The following is a 24,114-nucleotide window of genomic DNA, read 5'->3' as shown; positions in this document are numbered from 1 at the left end:
TTGTTCTGTTCTGTATATTGTATTGTATTGACCCCCTACTTTTGACACCCACTGCACGCCCAACCTACCTGCAAAGGGGTCTCTCTTTGAACTGCCTTTCCCGAGGCTTCTTCCATTTTTCCCTACAAGGTTTTATTGGGAGTTTTTCCTTGTCTTCTCAGAGAGTCAAAGCTGGGGGGCTGTCAAAAGGCAGGGCCTGTTAAAGCCCATTGCGGCACTTCCTGTGTGATTTTGGGCTATACAAAAATAAACTGTAATGTAATGTACAGTGCTTCGGTCAGTTGTAATGCTGTGTTTTTAAGCGCTCAACAAATAAAAATGGTATGGTATGGTAATTTCTGTCAGCACAATGCACGAGCCTGGCGCCCCTTTCAATTCTGACCTTAAAAACTCTGTCAACATAATAAATCACTTTTAGTTTGTCACATACTACATTTCTCTGAGTTACTGGGGAAAAAAAAATAAATGGCTGCGGCAAACTTGCAGGCACACTTGATTATTTTTATATAAAACAATGCTTACCTATCACCAGATCTAAAACTGTGGAAACTCCGGCAAATATTTAATGAAAACAAAAATCCCACCTATAATTTAGCTTTTTTTTTTTTTATTTGAAGCTTTTATACTGTTGGAATGTTTGACTTTGACTCACTGCATTCCCAGTAAATCACTTTGTGAAATAACGACTGATTGCAGATGGATGACGCTGGTTCATCTGATAAAGCAGGCAAATTAGAAAGAGGAGCGTGAGGGGGTGGACGGTCACACGGGAGGATGAATTGCATGCGGAGACAACGTAAAGTGCGTGGAAGTGACGCGACGCCATGCTTTCAATGGCTTGCCAACTAATCATAGTGACGTATCATTTGGATTCACTGCGCACCATTACTGCCCACAACAAGCGCTTGCATGTCAAAGTTTAAATGCGTTTTCATGTCTGCGCACAGGACTGCGTCAAATGCTTATGTGGGCTTAGCTGTAGGACACAAAGGGCACTATATATTATACAACAACTCGGGGGTACAAATGGTATAAAAACGTGGTCATTCGATGAGTTCTACCTGGCACTACATGCCACAACCTCAGCGACGGCATATGCTGCGACTGTGACTTTCTGATGTGTCTTAGTGAGTCGTTATTCCTCACTTAGAAATGTATCTTATGCAACAAAGATGAAGTATTGATGATCGCTGGCACAGAATGCTTTTTTAGACTTGTGGAAAACACGACAGTTCATGCCTTCATACCCTAATGAACAGAGCCTGTGAATGTGGCCATTGTGAAAGGACCTATATACAATAATGAAAACCGTTCAGCTCCACCAGCACCTTCACGAGTATCAGTAAGGTTATCCTAAAACTAAGGGAAACACTCCTCAGGCCAGCTCCTCAGAGGCCACATCTGCTGCTCTTGGGGCAATGGAGCTTTAGGCACTGAATAATTCAATCAATTAAAATAACAAGCTGCTCAAGTGGGACTTGCAAATTGCTTTTAATTCTCCTGATTTATGGATCAACAGGCACAATAGCAGTCTGCTTGTAAGAGGCCGGGCATGTGGCTGAATGTTAACTGACAGTGACAGCCCAGAGCGTGCCTGTAGGAAGAAACCAGCCAGAATCTGTGCAGAACCGAGCATGGCACACTGGGCAGCTGTGGGATTCCTAAACTCAAACATCGACTCATGTCTTCTGCTAATCAGATGCAGTTGCTTTTATCCCGATTAACTGTGCTGTAGGTTTTTTGACTTTACTTACGTAGATCACCACTTGGCTCTCAGAATGTACACACTAGTACGAGGGATCCATCCATCCATCCGAACACAGGGTCACGGGGGTCTGCTGGAGCCAATCCCAGCCAACACTGGGCACAAGGCAGGAACCAAGGGTTATTGCGTACAAACATCATTCATTCGTCACACACCCCTATCCAATAACATTGAGACTAATCTTAAGCGTATGTTCTGGAAGCTTATTAATATTCTAACATCGGCTGGCACCTCATCCAGGGTTGGTTCAAGCTGTGTGCCCTGTGCTGCCAGGCTCCCAAGGAATCTCAACTCAGATTAAGTGGATTACACCCAAATGGATGGACAGCTCCTTTTGTGCACCTGAACATCTACCAGTCCCTTTCAGTGGGTTACACCATAAAATTGATTTGTCTGTTCGCTTAAGTATTTCCAGCCGGTTTTTTAAACCCACCTACACATTTCCAGGGTTGCAGGGAGCTGGACCCCATATTTGCAGCAATCAAACAGGGACCAACCCCAAATGGGATACTACTTCACCGCACGCACGCTGGGTCAAACCGGGCGGTTTCAGAGATGCTTATTAATCCAACATGCACCTCTCTGGAATGTGGAAAGGAAGCAGAAAATCCACACAGAGATCGAGATAAGGTGCAAATGTGCCACAGTGACTGGAGCAGGAGCTGAAATAACAACTCTAGAGCTGTGTGGACTGTGCTGCCCTTGCCAGATAGAACCATCCGCATTCAATTATTATCTTGCTTCATTCAATAAGAGTCAAAGTGTGTAGCATCACGTGTCCATCACACACAAACCTAATAGATCACACAGGAAGAATCTGAGCAGTTGAAAAGAAGCCAGAACACTCATGGAGATCCAAAAGCAACATACAAACTCCATGCAGACTGTAACCATGCTGGGATTTGAACCCAGGGCCAAGTTGTTAATTACTGTGCCACCCTCATTGTTTATTCAGATACTACATAAAACGTGTGACTGCAGAAATAATGAGCTTTAGGCTTTGCTACATTTTGTGAAGAATTTCGCAAACAATTCAAATGTTACCAACAGGACCACTACATACATACATAAATATGTATATATATACATTGTGGTATCCGGCCAGTACCTCCAGATGGAGCCCTCCCTGCAGTATGGCGGTGCCCCGAAGACCAGCAGGGAGTCATGGACTTTGTAGTTTTTATCCTCAGCCCTGCTGGATACCACAGGGGCCGCAAGAGGGAGCTGCAGGGAGGACCGAAGATTCCTTTGTGCCCGATAACCCGGAAGTTCGTCAGAGGAAAAGCGGTGTGCTTCCGGGGTGAAGGAAAACGACTGGTGCCTGACCCGGAAGTGATACAAGATCATATGGACTGGGGATTGGGAACACTTCCGGGTCAGGGAGTATAAAAGGACTGTGAGAGCTCCCAGACGGCGAGCTGAGCTGGGTGGAAGGGTGGCAACGCGTCTGGGAGTGGAGGATTGATTTATTGTACTGGTTTGTGATTGTTCAATGAGTATAGTGGAGGAGAGGGTGTTTTGTGCACTGTGGCTTTTATATAAAGTCAACTTGTGGACTTTTATCTGGTGTCTGGAGTCGTGGACAGGGGTTCAAGGGAGCGAGAGCAACATTTAAACATATATCTATACTCTGTACATGTACATATACTGTATAATATAGTGATGAAAAAGATGAATGAACAGGACTCCAGATTTGGAAGATTGGTGTTCCCTTTCCCAGCTGGAAAGCCAACGTAACAGAACGACAGTGGGCGTGTGCCTCCTATGATCATGTTTTCCCCAGGTGAGCTGGGTGGCAGCACCCTTCTGCTGGAGCTCCACCATAGACACCTGCAGGGGTGTATAGAAGTTGAAGCTAAAACTGACAGCCCTGTTGGGCTACTTGGGTGCAGCTGGTAAGGCAACCCTGTCACATGATGGGTACACTCGTAGCCCTTTCACCTAAAATGGGTGAGTCACGTGTCGGGACTGCATTAGAAGGAAAAATTACAGGAGGAATGATTGTGCTTGCGGGCTTCTGTGTGTGGGCATTGTTTTCAAAGTGCTTTTCACCTGCGACAAAAGGTACTGTACCCTAGTAAAACTAACAAACAAGCCTTTTGGGACTAGAACCTGTGTCCTGGTAAGTTGCTCGTCTCTGTCCCACTATGTATGTATATAGTGAGAGACATAATGCATGGACTGGCATCCTGACTGGTGTGGTCAGTGGTCCATCCTAGCACTTACCTAGTTGGGGGAGAGACTACAATGGATGGCATCCAAAAATAATGTTCATCCAAGGCTTTTGGTGGCAGTGCTCATCTGTGTTCAGTCCAGGACTGCTGCCAGGAGAGAACTCCTGTATTCTATGGAAGTTCTGGCTGGCCTGGAAGTACTTTTAGACTGAGGTGTTCTGGCACTGGACGTACTCCCAGGACCGGCATAAAGGCGGCTAGAGTTCCTGGCTTGGTAGAGTCGTGAGGAGGTGGACGAAACTTTCTGAGAGCAGCAGGAGAAGAAGAAGAAGAAGGAGGAGGAATTGTTTGGGTTAATTGAGGAAAAGACCCTGTCTAAAGGTGTTACGTTTAATAAAAATAAACCAATTTGAATGCAGGACACAAAATTGGCCCTAGTGTTCATTTTGTGTGTATGTGTGTGTGTTCACCTTGTGATGGAATGACGCCTTGTCCAGGGTTTGTTCCTGCCTTGCATCCTATACTAACTGGGGTCGGCTCCAGCACTCCCTGTGGCCCTGGTCTGGATTAAGTGGGTTAGAAAATGACATTTTGTCTATGACAATGACACAATGACATTGTGTCTAGGGGCTCAGTTACACCCTTTAGTGGTCAGTCACTATATATATATATATATATCGTAGTACACTATATATACCGTATATACTCACGTATAAGTTGGGTCTTGAAACCCAAAAAAATATATCATAAAATTAAAAACTCCAACTTATATGCCCATTCAAAAATGCGACACTTATTTTTTTTTTTTATTTACATCTTCTTGCCTCCTCCAATCTCGCATCAGTTTCTCAGACGCATGGAATTTTGTTGCACCAGCGCAGTTACCAATTTCTTTCACAACCTCAACGACGTTTAATTTAAAACCAGCTTCATATTTTCTTCTGATCCACAGCTCCATCGTAGAAATGGGATGCTCTTACGATAAAGGTGTATGAGGGAGGGTGTGAGATACAAAAAACACAAATCAGTGCAAACGTCACTTCGGTGTAGTTCGGGTATTACCGTGTGGTCACGTAGGCACAATAGCCGGAGAGAGAGAGAGAGAGAGGTTAGGAGCACACACTGATACAGCGCATTGACGTACCCACATTCAAAAAAAGGCCGTGTGCTCCGCCGTTACTCTCTCAGGTGACGTTAGCATATCATAATCTCTTGGACCAATTACGGGAGTTTTCCGCATTCGACTTATACAACCGACATTATAAAATACCAAAACTTATACTGTAAAATCAAGTCCCGACTTATCCGCGGGAGAACTGATTCGCGAGTATATACGGTATTACTCATATACACACCCACACAAGTATTGTTACTTGTTTTACTTATTTAAAAGTTAATTAATTATTTTTAGACTTGTTGCATTTAGCACGTAAGTAAAGTCAGTGTTTGTATACTACATTGAAACCTTCATTGTTTAAAATATTCTTGTTTTTTCCCTTTTGGTGCAAAGAACCCCAGATTGCAATAAATAACTGTTGGTCAAAATATAGCTTGCAACAACGAAAAACATATTGAAAAAAATGCTTGATTAAAGAAAAACTTAATCGTTAAGTTTAATGAGGTACAATCGGTTAAAAGGCAAGTGTGCCAACCATAACAACATTTACAACCTGTGTGACGCCACTTAACTGTCAACATATCATAATGGAGTATTTCTTGGCACTTGTCCCGACCCTGAGCCGGTTCACCGACAAAACCGCAACGGACAAATGAGCGCCGACAAACTCGCTAACTGTTTTTCGACAAATGCGCGCCGACAAAATCGCGAGAGAGGCCGAGAGTGGGACACGTACGTGCGCATTATGTGCTGCAATTCTTCCTACATATGCAGGGCGTGATCTTAAGGACTATCTGCGTGCCGTGTCTTATAATATTGACTTCTAAAATAAACATTATTACTGTGTATATGCTTTAAACTAGTAATTCATATTTAATGAAACTTTCGCGATTTTGACGCCGCGTTTTAATGGGCGCTATTTTGTCGGTGCTCATGTGTCTATCGTGCAAATGTCGGGTCACACCCTGGGTCACTATCAAGATATTGTTATCAGCCTAATACAACTCAGGGTTAGTCAGCAATCTGGACAAGCAGATTAGAAAATGGAGAAATGCAGTATAAATGTGCTCTCTCTCTCTCATACAAACATACTATATATATATATATATATATATATATATATATATATATATATATATATATATATATATATATATATATATATTGGTTTTTTTTTTTTCCAAAACTTTAATATGAAAACAGCTAGGTTAGACTGGAAACACAGTAGCAAGCCAAGCTAAGCTCCCAGCTCCTGTTTAGGCTCGACTGTCATCCTTGGTGGTACCTGCTGTGTGTTAACTGTCATTTTTAAAGGAGACTCTTCAGGGAGCAAACTCCTACCAGTCAAGACATTTTTTAACAGTGAAAGGAAAATGAATTAGCAGCACAAGGGGGGTCCAGCGTATGACAGCAGCATGCTGATCTGTGAATTCTCTATACCTTCTCATCTGATCTGTGAATTCTCTATACCTTCTCATCACACTCATAATGCAGGAACAACAAGACTCATGTGAGATCTGTAGCAGCGCCCTGGTTAGTTTCTGACCCTACAGAATGAGAGGTGACTAATTTAAGAAAGACTTTCATTAAAGACTGGACAGCTAGTTGTGGTCAGTGCTGTTGCCTCATAGCTCTTGAGAACTGAGCACAAGTTCTACATTTTAGATATTTCCACTTTGTTGTCGTGGGTTTTCTTCAGGATGTCTGCTTTGCTCCTGCACCACAAAGACATGCAGATTACATTATATAGTTACTTCAAAATGGCACAGTGTCTAAAACAAAGTTGGGTGCTGCCTTGTGTCATATACTTTTGTGAAAGGCTTCATGCCATAAACGTGCAATGTGCCATATGAGATCAAAAAATGTGAAATACACCTAGAATATAGTCACTGAATAAGAAAGCAGCAACTCCAATGGTCTTCCTGGTCCTGAATTGGGAACCCCAAAATGTGGAAACTCTTAAACATCAGTGACTTTATAAAAAAAAAAATTCTACAAGCCAAGAGTTCCTCCAAGTGCATTCAAGTTACATTCCCAAATGTCCTCACTCACCCAGCTTTTCATTCATTCACTACTACTAAAAGAGCTCCACTGCCCTGACACCACATCAAAATTCTGTTTGAAACACCATGGGCACGAGAGGCAGGTAAAGGTTTGGTCTTCATGTTAGATGAACCTTGGACAAGGCCAGAGAAGAACGACTAGACTTGCTTCAGGGATGGATGACATGAGCAATAAGACCGCATTGATGGAGCTGAAAGCTTTCAGTCTAAGAGCATAAAAGAGTTTACAGTTATGCAGAAGTAATCAGGATGGAGTGAGCAGTAAGCAAGGACACCACGACAAATATTGGTAAGTAGGTCCTTAAACAGAGAATTGCAGAGCAATGTTGCAAATCCTGGCTACTAACATTATGGAAATACCAAAGAGAAGACAAGAGCAATCAAAGATGTATGGTCAACGCAAATTCTTAAAACTGAGAAGAAACAGGCCGACAGGAAGAGTATATTAAGAAATGTTAAGAGTGTGAAATGAGACCCTGCAGCCACATTGGCTCTCCGGGCCCACAAGCCGCTTCCTCTAACTGTAGCTTATCTTGAGACAGGCTTATCACTAAATTTGCAAATTTAACCGTCAATTTCATTCTAAGATGACGCCTCACAAGTGCAATCATTCACCTGTTTGTTGAACCTGCTTTCAGAGTTACAGAGTAGCAGTGCATTATGTGGTGGGCCATCAGTCCATCATACGGAACACTGGTTGGTATGATGGGTCTGTGGGATGTGGGAGGAGGCAGGTGTCCTTCACCTTGGGTCCCTAACACTGTGAGGCACTGGTGTTAACTAACCACTGTGCCACTAAATTCACATGCTGTAATTCGAATACAAGGGAACACTGGCGCAATGGGTACACCACAGAAGTTTGGAGGAAACAGCCTCAAGTTTACAAGCACTATCTTTAACTATTTTTAAAAGATTATGAGCTGTAATTCTTATGAAAAGGCTGAAAAAACAAATGTGTGACGTAATGGGTGGGTATTCGGGGAATGAGATAAGAATTGTAATGCAAAGCAACATAAGATCATCTGCTGACGGTGAGATAGCATGGAGGCTTTCACTTGACATACAGTATCTTTTCTAAGAAACAGTATGAAAGGTGGGTGAGCATTTGAGGCAATGGACTATAAACAGCAAAGATGCTAAATCAGCCCCACTAATGACACGTTGCCAGTGTGGCATAGCAGACAGTGTGCCAGTTTACCACAATGTAGACTCCTGCGTACACCTTCTCTGAATGCCAGGTTAGCCTGAAACATTCATGTGTGTGGAATGTGGGAGGAAATGAGGGGCTCTGAAGAAAATCCAAAAGGTACCTGGGAAAAATGTGACAACTGCATAGACAGTGGTAGGCTAAGAATCAAACACAAGTTCCTGGGGCCATGTAGCGTTTATTTAGCATATAGTGCCTTTCCTTGAAAACATGTGGCCCAGTGTTTATGAATATATAGACTCTAAACCGCAAAGATGATCATTACTGACAATACTATAGTGTGTTATTACAGAGAAGATATTTCACAGAAAATTAAATAACTATGCAAGTAAAGAAAGGTATTGTGAAATGTGACAACACATAAATAGAATACAAAGATACGTGAGCATAAATACGTTTTTGCTGCTAATTTCTTCAAGTATTCTTTTAATTATTTCTTCATTTACTCATCTCATTAGAGCTCAACCTCTCAACTTTGACAGTTGGAAATGAGTTTTCAGTTCATTAAAAATTTCATGGTGCGTGTGGTGTCACTGAAATAACTATACTGCTCAAAAGAATTAAAGGTAAACTTTTTAATCAGAGTATAGCATAAAGTCAATGAAACTTATGGGATATTAATCTGGTCAGTTAAGTAGCAGAGGGGGTTGTTAATCAGTTTCAGCTGCTGTGGTGTTAATGAAATTAACAACAGATGCACTAGAGGGGCAACAATGAGATGACCCCCAAAACAGGAATGGTTTAACAGGTGGAGGCCACTGACATTTTTCCCTCCTCATCTTTTCTGACTGTTTCTTCACTAGTTTTGCATTTGGCTACAGTCAGTGTCACTACTGGTAGCATGAGGCGATACCTGGACCCTACAGAGGTTGCACAGGTAGTCCAACTTCTCCAGGATGGCACATCAATACATGTCATTGCCAGAAGGTTTGCTGTGTCTCCCTGCACAGTCTCAAGGGCATGGAGGAGATTCTAGGAGACAAGCAGTTACTCTAGGAGAGCTGGAGAGGGCCATAGAAGGTCCATAACCCATCAGCAGGACCAGTATCTGCTCCTTTGGGCAAGGAGGAACAGGATGAGCACTGCCAGAGCCCTACAAAATGACCTCCAGCAGGCCACTGGTGTGAATGTCTCTGACCAAACAACCAGAAAGACTTCATGAGGGTGACCCAAGGGCCCCATGTCCTCTAATGGGCCCTGAGCTCACTGCCCAGCAGCATGCAGCTCGATTGGCATTCGCCATAGAATACCAGAATTGGCAGATGCACCACTGGTGCCCTGTGCTTTTTACAGATGAGAGCAGGTTCACCCTGAGCACGTGACAGAAGTGAAAGGGTCTGGAGAAGCCATGGAGAACATTATGCTGCCTGTAACATCATTCAGCATGAGCAGTTTGGTGGTGGGTTAATGATTGTCTGGGGAGGCATATCCATGGAGGGTCACACAGACCGCTACAGGCTTGACAAAGGCACCTTGGCTGCCATTAGGTATCAGGATGAAATCCTTGGACCCATTGTCAGACCCTATGCTGGTACAGTGGCTCCTGGTGCACGACAATTCCTGGCCTCATGTGGTGAGAGTATGCAGGCAGTTCCTGGAGGATGAAGGAATTGATACCATTGACTGGCCACCACACTTTCCTGACCTAAATCCAATAGAACACCTCTGGGACATTATGTTTTGGTCCATCCAATGCCACCAGGTTGCACCTCAGACTGTCCAGGAGCTCAGTGATGCCCTGGTCCAGATCTGGGAGGAGATCCCCCACAACACCATCTGTCATCTCATTAGAAGCATGCACCGATGTTGTCAGGCATGTATACAAGAACACAGGGGCCATACAAAGTGCTGCGTACAATTTTGAGTTGCTGCAATTAAATTTTGGCAAAATGGACTAGCCTGCCACATAATTTTTTCACTCTGATTTTTGGGGAGTCTTTGAATTCAGGGCTCTGTAGGTTGATGATCTTCATTTCCATCAAACGATGTGGCATCCTTTCGTTCCTAACACATTACCCAGTCTATATCAGTATAGATATCCAGGGGGATTTCTTTTTCCCATTGAGATCTGATGTGTTTTCAAAGTGTTCCTTTAATTTTTTTGAGCAGTTTAAATGAAGAAATAATTAAAAGAATGCGTAAAGAAATAATCAAAAAAATGCATGTTTTATGAAAATTTTCTTTATCACATAAGAGTTTGGATTTGCATTTTACCTGAGGACTTGATCAAAACGCCCTGCTCCTGCAGTCAATGAAGAGCGCCATACAAAAATAAACTGAATTGAATTGAAATTGAGCATATCCCTGTGTTTTGATGTATGTATCACATTACACAAGACATTATTTATACTGTATGTATACTTATTTATTTTATTTTGTCAGAAATACTCTTCCATATGTTGACAGTCAATCCCCACAAAGCACATTCACATTTAGACTCAAAAGAAAGCCCACACAAGGAATGGAATTCAGCTATACATACTGTAAATTACATACCAGTTGAAAATACACCAAGCACACCATCATGCAACTGCAAATCGCCCATCACTGACATACATACATACATACATACACTGTATTTGGTCACCACTCCAAATTATTAAGTTCAAGTGTTTCAGCCACACCCATATGTGAATTTCCCCTTGGGATTAATAAAGTATCTATCTATCTATCTCTATCTATCTAAAATCAGCACATCCATTGACAATCACTGGCAGTAGAACGGGTCATACTGAAGAACTCAGTGACTTTAAACGTAGCACTATCATATGACGGCACCTTTGCCATGAGCCGGTATGTGAAATCTCTGCTCTGCTAGATCTGCGCCAGTCAACTGTAAGTGCTATTATTGTGAAGTGGCAGCAACGAGGACCAACGGGCAGATAGACCACAGAAATTCAGAAAATACTGAAGCACATAAAAATCACCTGTGCTCTGTGGTGCATCATTCACAGTAGAGTTCTAAACTGTCTCTGGAAGTAACATCAGCAGTAACAACTGTGCATCAGGAACTTCATGAAATGGGGGAGCAGCTGCACACAAAGCCAAGATCACTATGGGCAATGCCAAGCTTTGGCTGGAGTGGTGTAAAGAACACCGCCATCCGACTCTGCAGTGGAAACGTGTTCTCTGGATTGATGAATTGCACTTAACTATCTGGTATGATGATGATGGACGAATCTGGGTTTCATGGGTGCCAGGAGAAGCCTACTTTTTGGACTGCATAGTGCCTACTAAAGAGTTTGGTGGAGGAGAGACAATGATCTGGGACAGTTTTTTTAAGGATTTGGGCTAGGCTTCTTGGTTCTAGTGAGGGGTTCTGTTAATGCTACAGTGTTCGAAGACATTTTAGATAATTGTGTGTCCAACTTTGTGGAAAAAGTTTGGAGAAGGTCCTTTTCTATTCCAACATGACTGCCCCGTGCACAAATTCAGGCCCAGAAAGACTTGGAGAAACTCAGGTGGTCTTCATTACAACAACAACATTTATTTCTATACAAAACCTGGCTCAAAGTGCTTTACATAATGAAGAATAGATAAATAAAAGACACAGTAAGAAAATAAAATAAGTCAACATTAATTAACACAGAATAAGAGTAAGGTCCAATGGCCAGGGTGGACAGAAAAAACAAAAAAAACTCCAGACGGCTGGAGAAAAAAAAAATAAAATCTGTAGGGACTCCAGACCATTAGACTGCCCAGTCCCCTCTATGGTCATAGAGCTCTGACCTCAACCCTACTGCACGCCTTTGGGGTAAATTGAAAGGCTGACTATGAGCCAGATCTTTGCGTCCAACCTCGGTACTTGTTGACCTCACAAATGCTCTAATGGTTCAGTGGGCACAAATTCAAACAAACACACTACACAATCTTGTGAAAAGCCTTCCCAGAAGAGTAGAGGCTGTTTTAGCTGCAAAGTGAGGGGCCAACTCCATCTCAACTCTTTCAGGGCTGATGTTGACTTTTGTCAAAAGGAGGAGCTGACGATGGTAATCGACTGTAAACTGTGCCAAAACAAACCGTTATGTTTTAGATGGACTCTCGTTGCTGGAAGGAAAGTTAGCTTCATTGGTTTGACCGAGATTTTCTGCGCTCGTGTGAGTTGTAAGGTGCAAACAAGAGCAAAACTGGCACCGACATAATGGCGAGGGATCAAAGGGAATGCGTAAAGCAAAACACTCCGGGGATGACGTTTTTTCCTGTTATTATCACTGAACTGGACTATGACTTGCCGGACTCCGATTTTGAAACAAGTGATCGAAAATGAATGTGAGGTTCCAGCTTGAGCGGACTGGTCCCCAGCTAATCGTGTAGCTGACACGACAATGACAATGTTAGCCAGTAGGACTGCCACTTAACGATAGTAAGAGGTAGAAACCAGATTGCAATGCACTGCGACCGTGACCGCTGTTGCCCCAGCCACGTGAAGACAGACTGGCAGCAAGTCTGCCGTACGTTCTTGGCAAACTGGCAGCCACAGCATGCAGCAACAGACGCTTTACGTCGATTTCTGTGTGAAACCGTTGCTTTTATGTTTTTTGGAAAACATATTCAGCCCTCAAAGAGTTAATGTCCACAGTTTTGGAATGGAATGTCAAACAATTAAATAATCAAACAAAAACCACTCGTAACCAGTGCTTAAGCTGAAACCCCAAATCTACATAGAATAATTGTTTTTATTTTTATAATGTTTAAATAATAAATGTTTATTGCATGAACATAATTTAAAATTTGTACAAACAGCTGCTTATCTGTTTTTTCATTGGCTGAATTTAAAAAGAAAAAAATGCACCAAACACCTTGCAAGCCATGCAAATCAACATAAATCATCAGGTAGGTCAGTGCAGTTCTGGTTCTGGTGCCATGGGAGTGGGTACTGACATACAGCAGAAGCTGAAAGATGAAAAGGAACAGCGGCGAGGAAGTGGGGACATGGATGCATAACGCTGAAGATACGAGAATGGTTCACAGAGTGTGGACAGCGTAACAATGTAAGGTGGCGAGATATCTAATGGGAGTGCTCATTTATGCCTGTGAGTATACATGTAAATGGTACTGATTGCATGCATTTATTAGGCTGATGACGTAATTCAGGCCTTAACATCGCTACACTCTGGTGCAGACATTGGCGATGTCGTCATACCACCCCCGGGCAGTCCCTGTGATTTACATATTAAGCACGGCTCCTAATGCGCTGACAGCACTTTCTGGAGTTAAAGCAGGTAGAGTATGAAAGATTGGCTGTGATGTTCTATAACCCACTACTTGCACAAAGAAACATTTTATTCAATTAGAAGAATCCTAAATCACCTTATGAAGTTCCACTTGGGATTAATAAAGTAGGGCGGCACGGTGGCGCAGTGGTAGCGCTGCTGCCTCACAGTTAGGAGACCCGGGTTCGCTTCCCGGGTCCTCCCTGCGTGGAGTTTGCATGTTCTCCCGTGTCTGCGTGGGTTTCCTCCGGCGCTCGGTTTCCTCCCACAATCCAAAGACATGCAGGTTAGGTGGATTGGCGATTCTAAATTGGCCCTAGTGTGTGCTTGGTGTGTTTGTGTGTGTCCTGCGGTGGGTTGGCACCCTGCCCAGGATTGGTTCCTGCCTTGTGCCCTGTGTTGGCTGGGATTGGCTCCAGCAGACCCCCGTGACCCTGTATTCGGATTCAGCGGGTTAGAAAATGGATGGATGGATTAATAAAGTATATCTGTCTGTCTATCTATCTATAACTAAAGTCCTGTCATTTTCTAGCCCGCCAGGGCTGCAGGGTGTGCTTGAGCCAAGCCCAGCTAGTATAGGATACAAGGTGCCAATCCATCACAGGGCCAATTTAGCATCACCAATCTCACATGTCTTTGGACAATGGGAGGAAATTGGAGCATCCAAAGGAAACCCACACAGACACAGGAAGATCACTCAAACTCCACATAGGGTGGACCTAGGACACAAACCCTGGTCTCCTTACTGCAAGGGAGCAGTGCTACCACTGAGCTGCCCGATAACTAAAGTGATATTCTGCATTATGTGATATTTAAAAAAATGGAATTCTCTTCACAAGGATCTGCTCAGAATTTTAAGAAGTAATTCATTTAATTCTAAAGTAAACATGCTGGGTCTGTGCTGCTGCTTTTTATTTGCTGTCTAATTCTACTTGCAGAAGTGGGGCTATCTTGCCATACAGCTCTCTGAGGTAGTGGAGGGGTTAAGTGCTAAATATGGTGGGTGGTCTTCAGAAAAGATTATTGGTCTTGCTGTGTTCTTTTTTTATTGGACTGCGTTTTGTTCTTTTAATTTAAAAAAAAGAAGAAAGCCTACACAATCAAAAAGAGTGAAGGAAGCTGGCCCACCGCCCACTACTGACTCACTTGGTTACCCTTAGCACATTGCTGAGCCCACAGCAGAAAAAAGAAAGAGAAAGAAACTGTTGTCAATTGTAAGGGACTTTTGGATAAAAGTAAAACAATGGAAAATTAACACACAGGTTTTAAGGATGTAATGAAAAATCAAGTAATGGCACCCTCTTAAACGAATACAGTACGAGTTCTTTAATGGCACTTTACTGGGTTGTGTGGTTCCTCACAGAGCCATTGCTTGACAAAGCACCATTTGATTCTGGGAAGGCTTCTTTGCATATGAAATATATTCTTTGCGCTTTGCAAAGGTTCCCAGTAGGTGTCCAAAACAGAAATCTTTAATGTCTAATAGGCTACCTAGCAGGACAAAAACAGATCAAGAAAACCTTAATTTAGCCTGCGTAATTGTGTGCAGCCAGAGTCCTTTTAAATCAGCATTTCACAAATCAGTTATCTATTCATGGAAGCTGTTTCAGATCTAAATAAACTAAGGTTCTTTCTGGTACCTTCACAGGGATGGTTCTTTTGGGAAACAAATATCTTATGGCATCGCTCTGAAGAAACACTTTGACACCTTTAGTTGTAAGAGTGTATGTGACTGAAGAATAAACACGTCTGAGAACTGCTGGCCCTTCAAAACTCTCTCTTCTGCACCTGACAGCTGTTGTTTTTTCTGTTCTTAATAAATAGCGCAATTTGCTATATTACGCAATAAAACAAATTATACTTGTGAAGAAATGAGACTGTAAGTAAGGTAAAGGAGGTTGAGAAGACAATATCCAAACTATTTTGAGACTTCTCCAATTGAAGCAGAATACAACAAATTTAAGAGGCATCCGCCAGGAGCTACTCAAATTAGCCTTTAGCACTGCTTTAGACATTTACTTAAATGCACCACGGTACAACCAGGCTAAGAAATGCAGAGTCCACCGATAAACAACAAATGAGGTGCCTGCTTAAGCAAATCCAGAGGCAAAGCGGCATATTGTGGAATTTTGAGCTGCAAGAGCCTGGGGCCAGACAGGCAAGTCAAGTAAGAACCAGATGTTATTGGAAATAAGCCTTGATCAATAAAGAAACGTGCTATGAGCTGTCCACCGGAAAACCGCAGACTAAGGATCTGCACATACAATACAGTAGTTGTTTTTTTCCCCCCAATATAAAATCCTAAAATGAATCACTATGCAGCAGAAAGGAAGCAATACTATTTTCAATTTCAATATTCTGTTTCTGCTCCTTAATCCATATGCTTCAGTATTAATAAAAGACAGCTCAATTCAGTTTATGGTTAATAAGCACATTTTCACAGACCAGTCAACTATATAATAACTACAAATCTAGCATGGCTACATAAACATAAAACATGTTTTAACATAAACTAAGAAATATCAATGGTGATCCAAGAAACATTTCATGCATTTATTATGTATTCTTATTAATACAGAGATTTTTTTTTACAGTAGTACAGTGGTATACCAGGTCATCTTGTCACTTCATTGTGCCTAAATCCAAGCAAGGCTAAATTCTATGCTCAGTTTACAAGTTCTCCAAAGCACCAGTGTGGTGTCAAGATAGACAGATGTTAAAGACACTATTAGAAACTTTTACCACTAATTTATTTTTATCTGTTCATAGCAATTTATGAAACCTGTTGAGGACATGAATAAATAAAAGATTCTTTCTGTAACCTTCATGAGGATGGTTCTTTTGGGAACAAAAATGGTTCCCCTTTGGTATCGCTCTGAAGAACCACTCTGACAGGTGGATAGATAGATAGATAGATGGATAGATGGATGGATGGATGGATGGATAGATTCTCCTCTGTATAAGTGGGTTTAGAAAATGGATAGTTAGATGGAACACTGTATAAACAGAGGTAACAACATAAATAGGTGGAATGATATGTGGGCAATTGAAAGATACAGAGACAACCTACAAATGAAAAAAATCAACTACTGTAAAATTGTAATTCAGTGATACATAAAACCACTGCAAGTGTGTGTTTTTCGAACAAAAGAGAAAATAACGGACATTTGTCGTGCTGGATATGCAAGTAATGAGGTCCATTACCCTTCAAAAGACCCGACGAGTACTGAAACGCTCAAGTTGTAAGCAAGAATAAAATAATGCACATTACTCTAAGTTTATTGCAAAAATAAAAAAGAAGAGAAGGATTAAGGCCGGTCAACAGACAGGCGACCCCTGGTGGGCATTTGTAAGCACGACGCGAACTGCACACAAAGAGCCGTTGTCGACAGCGGCTCTCTTTGCAAGCGCGTGGGGGCCACTCACGCGTGGCCTCTTCTCGCCTTGTACTTTCGCAAGCAATCCGGTGGTAAGAGGTGCAGTTATTCCCACTTTGTTTTACTATAAATTGTCTATGAAATATACACATTTCTACCCGACACCGCAAAACGCCTGCTCTATTCCTCCTAATTATACGGTATTTATCTCGCCCCCTTCTAAACTCTTTCCACGAAAGGCGCTATATGAAGCACACATTGCCTCCAGGACTCTGTGCACATTGCGGCGGGCGTTGCTTCACTCCTTACCTCCTCCACGGTGAGCGGCATGCAGATCCTGTACTCCTTGAGCAGCATGGTTGCTAGCTCGGTCCTCTCAACGCGCCGTCACTGAGCAAGTGGCCGCAGCATCGTGCCTCGCCGGTGGACTTGAAGCTCAGCTCGCGCGTTGAATCCGCATTTGTGAGCGAATGTCCAGCGCCTGGGCTGCGGCCGGAGCGCACGCGAGTGGAGGTGGGGAAGTTTGATTGAAGGAGGGGGTCGTCTGAAGGGGGTGAAGCTGCGAATATTCTTCCTGCTGTCTTAAAATAAAGAACCAGGCATGAAGCCTGCACATCTGGCTGAATTACTCTTCCTGTTCCTTCTCCTGCTACTACTCACTGCGCGTCTGTCTGTCTGCTCTGCTCTCTGGTGCTCCTCCTCCTGGTGCTGTTTCTCAAACTGCGCTCTCTGCACATCTGGCTCCTCTCTCTCACTTCCTGCTGCTTATGCTCTGCTTGCGCCGGGCCTGAGCCCCGCCCTCTAATATACTCGCCCATATACACACACAGACGCTGCTCCACATCTGGCTGTCCCTACTTTCATACGCTCAGCTGCAGGGATGGATATACTTCTGACTGCATTCACCCCTAACACGCTAATAACAGCTTCCTGAACATCTGTGTGATTGTCCCGAATCATGCTGGTGCAGATCATGCTGTGCTGCATCTGCCCGTAGCTGCTGTTTTTTCAAGTGCTCTGACGGCACGTTCGTTACGCTGATTCTTCTACCTTCTCCACACCCGCTGGGGCATTTCTTTATCTTCACGAATGTTCTGCTCCCAACGATCGTAGAGTATTGCGTCATTCTTTTTGATTGCGCTTGCGGGTGTTCTACAGTGTTCCCGTACTGAACCCTGTTACCATTTTCCAGTATGCTGTCAAAATATTTCATTGGTTCGGATCGTTAACCTTTTCATGGGCACTCTTCTTCTCGGTGGGGTCACTTAGCTGGTCACCCGTCTGCCATCCACTTATGGAGGTGGGCTTTGTGTTTCATAATTGCGCTGCACACCAAAATGAGCGCCGCATCGAAAAGCCGGCCATCTTTCACCCACAGATTTTCAATAAGGTGTTGACAGATGACCTTCCATGATTCAAAACTGAGTAACGGTGCTCTTTGTTAAAGGGGTTGTTGCAAACTGTCTTCCAGGGTTATTTGGGCGTCGGTAACCTCGACTGGAACATTTCGTACAGTTGCACTGCAACCTGTCTAGCCTATCTTAATCTTTCAAGTTAAATGATCGTTTACAGATGGCGTTAAATATTTTACCATATGCAGAAAACGCCCCGTAAGCCTCATTAAGGTAAGTGAGCATGAAAGTGAATAGAACGAGGCTGTAATGACGGAGAGCTGCTTCACGTCGGAGAGTACCACCTAGCGCTAGAAAGTGGAATGTCATGAAAAGAACAAGGCGACAGGCGAGCTGAATAATCAACTCCACAAATATGTAGTCGTAATCCAAGATCAATTTTAAAAATTATCCAAGGGAACCGCTTTCTGAAGGAGTAAATGGTACAATAGTAGAATAGTAGAATTACATTCTATTATATTTGTGCTTAATTTATCATCTATTTAACTGTGCTATTGTGGCTGTGGTGCTTAGCACTGTTACTAAGAAGTCAAAGAATTAAAATACTTCTTGGGATTTTTACTCGATGTCCAGAGCGTATTATGTCTGCCGGGGTTAAGGGGTTGACACTGGTAATTAATTTTTTTCTGCCCTCTGAATATGACATGTTCTTTGTGTTTTTTTGGCTCTGTTTACATGTACCCCTTCTGGCTTAGGCCTTCTTGCTTTGTTCTCTGACAACGATTCTGGCTACATGTCCTGAGCTTTGTTATCTGATTATTGTTTTCTTGGTTATGACCCCTGCATGAAAACTGACTAAACTGTGCATGATTTCTGATTACTTTCAAAACTGATGTTGCATTACAGACGCAGCACAGATGGATGAATTCACCTAAATAATATTTTCAGTAGTCTTTATTTGAATTGGAGATATTTAAGATAGATTTTTTGACAGCTTTAATGTAAAAATAAATATATCTGTCATTACAGTATGGTTAGACTGCGGTGGCATAGTGGAATAGTTGGTACCACTACAACCCCAACATTTATATAGCCGATTTTCATACAAATAATGTGGCTCACAGTGCTTTACAAGATGTCAAAGAGAAAGTTACAAGAAAACAAAAACAAGGCAACAATATAAAAAAACTGATGAATTTAAACAATCTTAAAACAGATAAATATCAAGTACAAGAGTAGCGTTCTTATATACTCATATATATGAGCTTGGTGATAAGGTCGGATGGCTGAGGAGAACAGAAAAAAAAAACTCTAGGTGGGATTGAGGGAAAAAGAAAACAAAATCTGCAGGGGTTCCAGGGCCAAAAGACCACCCAGCCCCCACAGAAAATGTTCCTAATTCATTCCTCTTTGTTTTCCAGCTATTGTAATGTCTATCAAACCCATCTATCGAATCTACAGTCATGGTCAAAAGTTTTGAATGACACAAATATTAATTTTCACAAAGTTTGCTGCCTCAGTTTTTTTATTATGGCAATTTGCATATACCCCAGAATGTTACGAAGAGTGATCAGATGAATTGCAATTCATTGCAAAGTCCATCGTTGCCATGAAAATGAACTTAATCCTATAAAACCCATTTCCACTGCTGTTGTGAAGAAGGCTTCAAGGTGCCCAAGAAAGTCCAGCAAGTGCCAGGACCGTCTCTTAAAGTTGACTCAGCTGTGAGGTCGAGGGCACCAACAGTGCAGAGCTTACTCAGGAATGGCAGCAGGCAGGTGTGAATGCATCTGCATGCACAGTGAGGTGAAGACATTTGGAGGATGGCCTGGTGTCAAGAAGGGCAGGAAAGAAGCCAAGAAAAACATCAGGGACAGAATGATATTCTACAAAAGGTACAGGGACTGGACTGCTGAGGACTGCTGGGGTCAAGTCATTATCTCTGATGCATCCCCTTTCTGATTGTTTGGGGCTGAGCAGCACAACCATCAGTCCTGTGTCACGCCAACAATAAAGCATCCTGAGACCATTCATGTGTGGGTTTGTTTCTCAGCTAAGAGAGTGGGCTCACTCATAATTCTGCCTAAGAACGCAGCTATGAATAAAGAATGGGGCCAAAACAACCTCCGAGAGCAACTCCAAGAACAGTTTGATGACGAACAATACCTTTTCCAGCATGATGGAGCACCGTGCCATAAGGCAAAAGTGAAAGGTAAGCGGCTGAGGGAACAAAACATCAAAATTTTGGGTCCATGCCCTCAGACCTTAATCCCATTGAGAACTTGTGGTCAGTCCTCAAGAGGCGGGTGAACAAACAAAAACCCACAAATTCTGACAAAACTCCAAGCATTGATTATATAAGAAAGGGCTGCCATCAGTCAAGATTTGGCCCAGAAAGTGATTTATAGCATGCCAGAGCGAATGAAAAGAAGGGCCAACACTGCAAATATTGACTCTTTGCATAAACTTAATATAATTGTCAACAAAAGCCTTTGAAACTTATCAAATGCTTGTAATTATACTTCAGTATACCATAAAAACATCTAACAAAAAAGATCTAAAAACACTGAAGCAGCAAACTTTGTGAAACCAATACTTATGTCATTCTCAAAACTTTTGCCACGACTGAAGTGCCTGAAGCTGGAACCTATATCACATTCATACACTCAACAAGTCACATTCCATGGCTGGAAAGCCACATGAATTTTGGAAGAATGCATCACTGCCAGTAAACAAACCAAGCGTTGGGTGCATTGAGGTGGAAACACAATCTGATATGGCACTGCACTCATAACATCCATACCATTCATTATCCAACCCGCTGAATCCGAACACAGGGTCACGGGGGTCTGCTGGAGCCAATCCCAGCCAACACAGGGCACAAGGCAGGAACTAATCCCGGGCAGGGTGCCAACCCACCGCAGGACACACACAAACACACCAAGCACACACTAGGGCCAATTTAGAATCGCCAATCCACCTAACCTGCATGTCTTTGGACGGTGGGAGGAAACCCCCACAGACACGGGGACAACATGCAGGGAGAACCTGGGAAGCGAACCCGGGTTTCCTAACTGCGAGGCAGCAGCACTACCACTGCGCCACCGTACCGCCCGCACTCATAACATGACAGACAAATCACTGTACACATTGGATACCCATTTCCCATCACACAGTAAAAAACGCAAAATGGGGGGATGCCCCATTATTAATGAACTCAAATTTAAACTTCTAAAATGCTAGTGCAGTTCCCTTTACTGGCCAATTGGCCAGTGCTTATATTATAATCACATTAAAATTTGTACAGTGTACCTTAACAGTTTATTAATCAGCCATTATGAATAGAAAGGCACCATACCAAATAAAGTTTATTTGTTTTCTAGTGTTGGGCAGTGAGAAACAAGAGGACTAAGAAAAGGAGTGAAACTTACATGCCAGCTGCCTTCCTGAACCTTCCATCTGTACTTGCAAAACTGGGGAGGGCACTCTGCGTCAGGAAACAGGAGCAGCTACACCAAAATAAAAAAAAAAAACAACCAGAATGACATATAACACTTCTAGGAGGACTGCTGTATTCTTTCCACCCCTGGGGTTGCGGTGGAGGATTGCTGTGGCCATATTCTGAAGAGAAGCGGTGGATTAATCCCAAGGGATTCTTCTTATGTAATTAAACGGAGAGTAATGTGTTTCTAGTGGAAGTGGCCTGTTTCACGCCTTCGCCTCATGTTGATGATAGCTGTGAGCACAGCAAGAGAAACATAAAAAAGATGAAGGCACTTCGTAACAACAAGGCCACAAGACAGCAGATGGAATGCAGGCAACGCACCGCTTATTTTAATCTGGAACAACATCCTATTATTAAAGGGGATATTTGCAATGCCTGCTATGCAGAAGTTTAATCCTTCACCACAGAAAATGTAAAGTGATTTCCAGGTCATTCCAGGATGACTTAATCACTTCTCATTCTCAAACCCACTTAATCCCATTCAGGGTCACAGAGGGTGCAGAACCTATCCCAGCTGCACTGGTCACAAGGCAGGAAAAAACCCTGGACGGGGCACCAGTCCATAGTAATGCCCACAATGACTTACTGCTTCATATCATTTATTGTGTCTATTTTTTTGATTTGAGCACTTGATTGTATTGCACCCAATGTTTTAACTTATTATTTTAGTTTTTCTTCAATATAGACTGGAGGGGACTGGGCGGTCTCTTAGTCTGGAATCCCTACAGATTTAATTTTTTTCTCCAGATTTGGAGTTTTTTTGTTTTTTCTGTCCACCCTGGCCATCGGACCTTACTTATCCCATGTTAATTAATGTTGACTTATGTTTATTTTTTATTGTGTCTTCTATTTTTCTATTCTTCATTTTGTAAAGCACTTTGAGCTACATTTTTTTTGTATGAAAATGTGCTATATAAATAAATGTTGATTGATTGATTGATAAGATATTAACATTAAGCTATTTCACATGACACTTGTTTTGTTTGTATACAGCATCTGTTAAAAATGGCCACATCATCATTTATAACGGATTATTTTGTGAAAGAGCACATTTCCAAGTGTTTTGATTAAATAAAAACCTCAGTTAGATGTTCTATGGACTGTCCTCTCCAAGACTGCCTCCTGCCTTGTGCTCAGTGCTGCGGAGATATCCTCTGGCTCTCCACAGGTTTAAGAACGTTATATTATGTTATATTAAAAAGCCCAGCAGAGGATTTATTTGAAGAGACATTTCATAAAAATCCTTGAAGGATTAAATAAAAAAAAAAAAACCTACACACCTTATTATGCATTACAGGAGTAAATACATCCAAAGACAGTGAACACATGGAGTAGAATTCAATCCTTCTCCATAGCCTTTCTGTTATGGCTTTTGATTGCTTGATACTACTGAGCTTCTTATTTTTTTCCCTCATCTTATTATTTCCTTCCTGCAACTACATTAAGGTACAGCCCCAAAATGTCACAAAGCCGCTTAATAGCACTGGGCCACCAGAACTGTCATCATGTGGTTGGAATACTGCAGTGTCATTGTTTGTCTTGGACCCCGTCCTTGGCTTTAGTTTCTTAATTGTTTATTTATGTATGTAGCCATTCTTTTTCAATGTTTCCAAAATTCTTCAGCTACTGGAAATATTCTGGCATTAAGTATGACGCATGAACAAAGTTTCCACTGCCAAAGCGCCTTCATTTTAAAAATTTCAGTGAAATTCAAAGCAAAACAGCTAACACAAAAATGAAAAGCTGAGAATATAGACACAAAAACAAAACAACTTTTTGCTTATAAGTTTCTGCTGTGACCAGCAATGGGCATTGCAGCGCCCCAAACACAACTGCACAAACACAAGTCCCGGGTACAAACACATGTATTTATTATACAAAATACCTTAAAAAAGTTTCCATAAAGGCACACCATTATAATACAATTCTTCTCTCTTTCTCCACACCTCCTAGACAAGCCTTGTCCTCTTCCACTCAACTCCAATTCGTCTGGATGAGGCACAGTGGATCCTTTTATCTTGGACCCGGGAGTACTTCCAGTGCTAGGGCAACACCTGATGGAAGCACTTCTGGGTCAATTGGAAGTCCCATAAAGTAGGGATGATTACTCCTGGCAGCTTCCCCTGGAGGCTCCCACAGAACCCTGCGGGTATCCATGTGAGAGTTCTGAACCAGGAATGCTGCCATTTAGCATATTGGGGTGCCAGTAGTCCTGACAGGTTTTCTCCCCCTGTCCTACTGGTCTCCCAGTCGGGTATTGTTCTTCGGTCCCACTTTGACGGGATGCTAGCATGCGCATCTTCTACTATCCTTTTGGCTAAGGCAGGGAACACTTCCTCTG

General features: G+C 42.5%; 1 protein-coding gene across 2 annotated transcripts in view; it reads right to left on the bottom strand.

Annotated features, from left to right (window-relative positions):
- The window catches only part of pitpnc1a (phosphatidylinositol transfer protein cytoplasmic 1a), a 109,828-nt gene extending 86,748 nt beyond the window's left edge, over nt 1-23,080 (bottom strand). The window contains exons 1-2 of one of the 2 annotated variants that reach the window (XM_039740879.1): nt 23,054-23,080; nt 21,700-21,777 (exon numbers count right to left, since the gene is read on the bottom strand). In XM_039740879.1, coding sequence (XP_039596813.1) covers nt 21,700-21,777; nt 23,054-23,065 — 90 coding nt within the window. In that variant the 5' untranslated portion in view covers nt 23,066-23,080. Of the gene's footprint in view, nt 1-17,225; nt 17,885-21,699; nt 21,778-23,053 lie in introns of those variants that run through there. The other variant, XM_039740880.1, reaches the window with a different exon arrangement.
- Between the last annotated feature and the right edge of the window lie 1,034 nt (nt 23,081-24,114).

The sequence above is a fragment of the Polypterus senegalus genome, chromosome 17, assembly GCF_016835505.1.
Source record: "Polypterus senegalus isolate Bchr_013 chromosome 17, ASM1683550v1, whole genome shotgun sequence".
NCBI classification, from domain to species: domain Eukaryota; kingdom Metazoa; phylum Chordata; class Cladistia; order Polypteriformes; family Polypteridae; genus Polypterus; species Polypterus senegalus.
The sequence above is the reverse complement of the archived record's forward strand: the minus strand, read 5'-3'. Positions and strand labels throughout refer to the sequence as shown.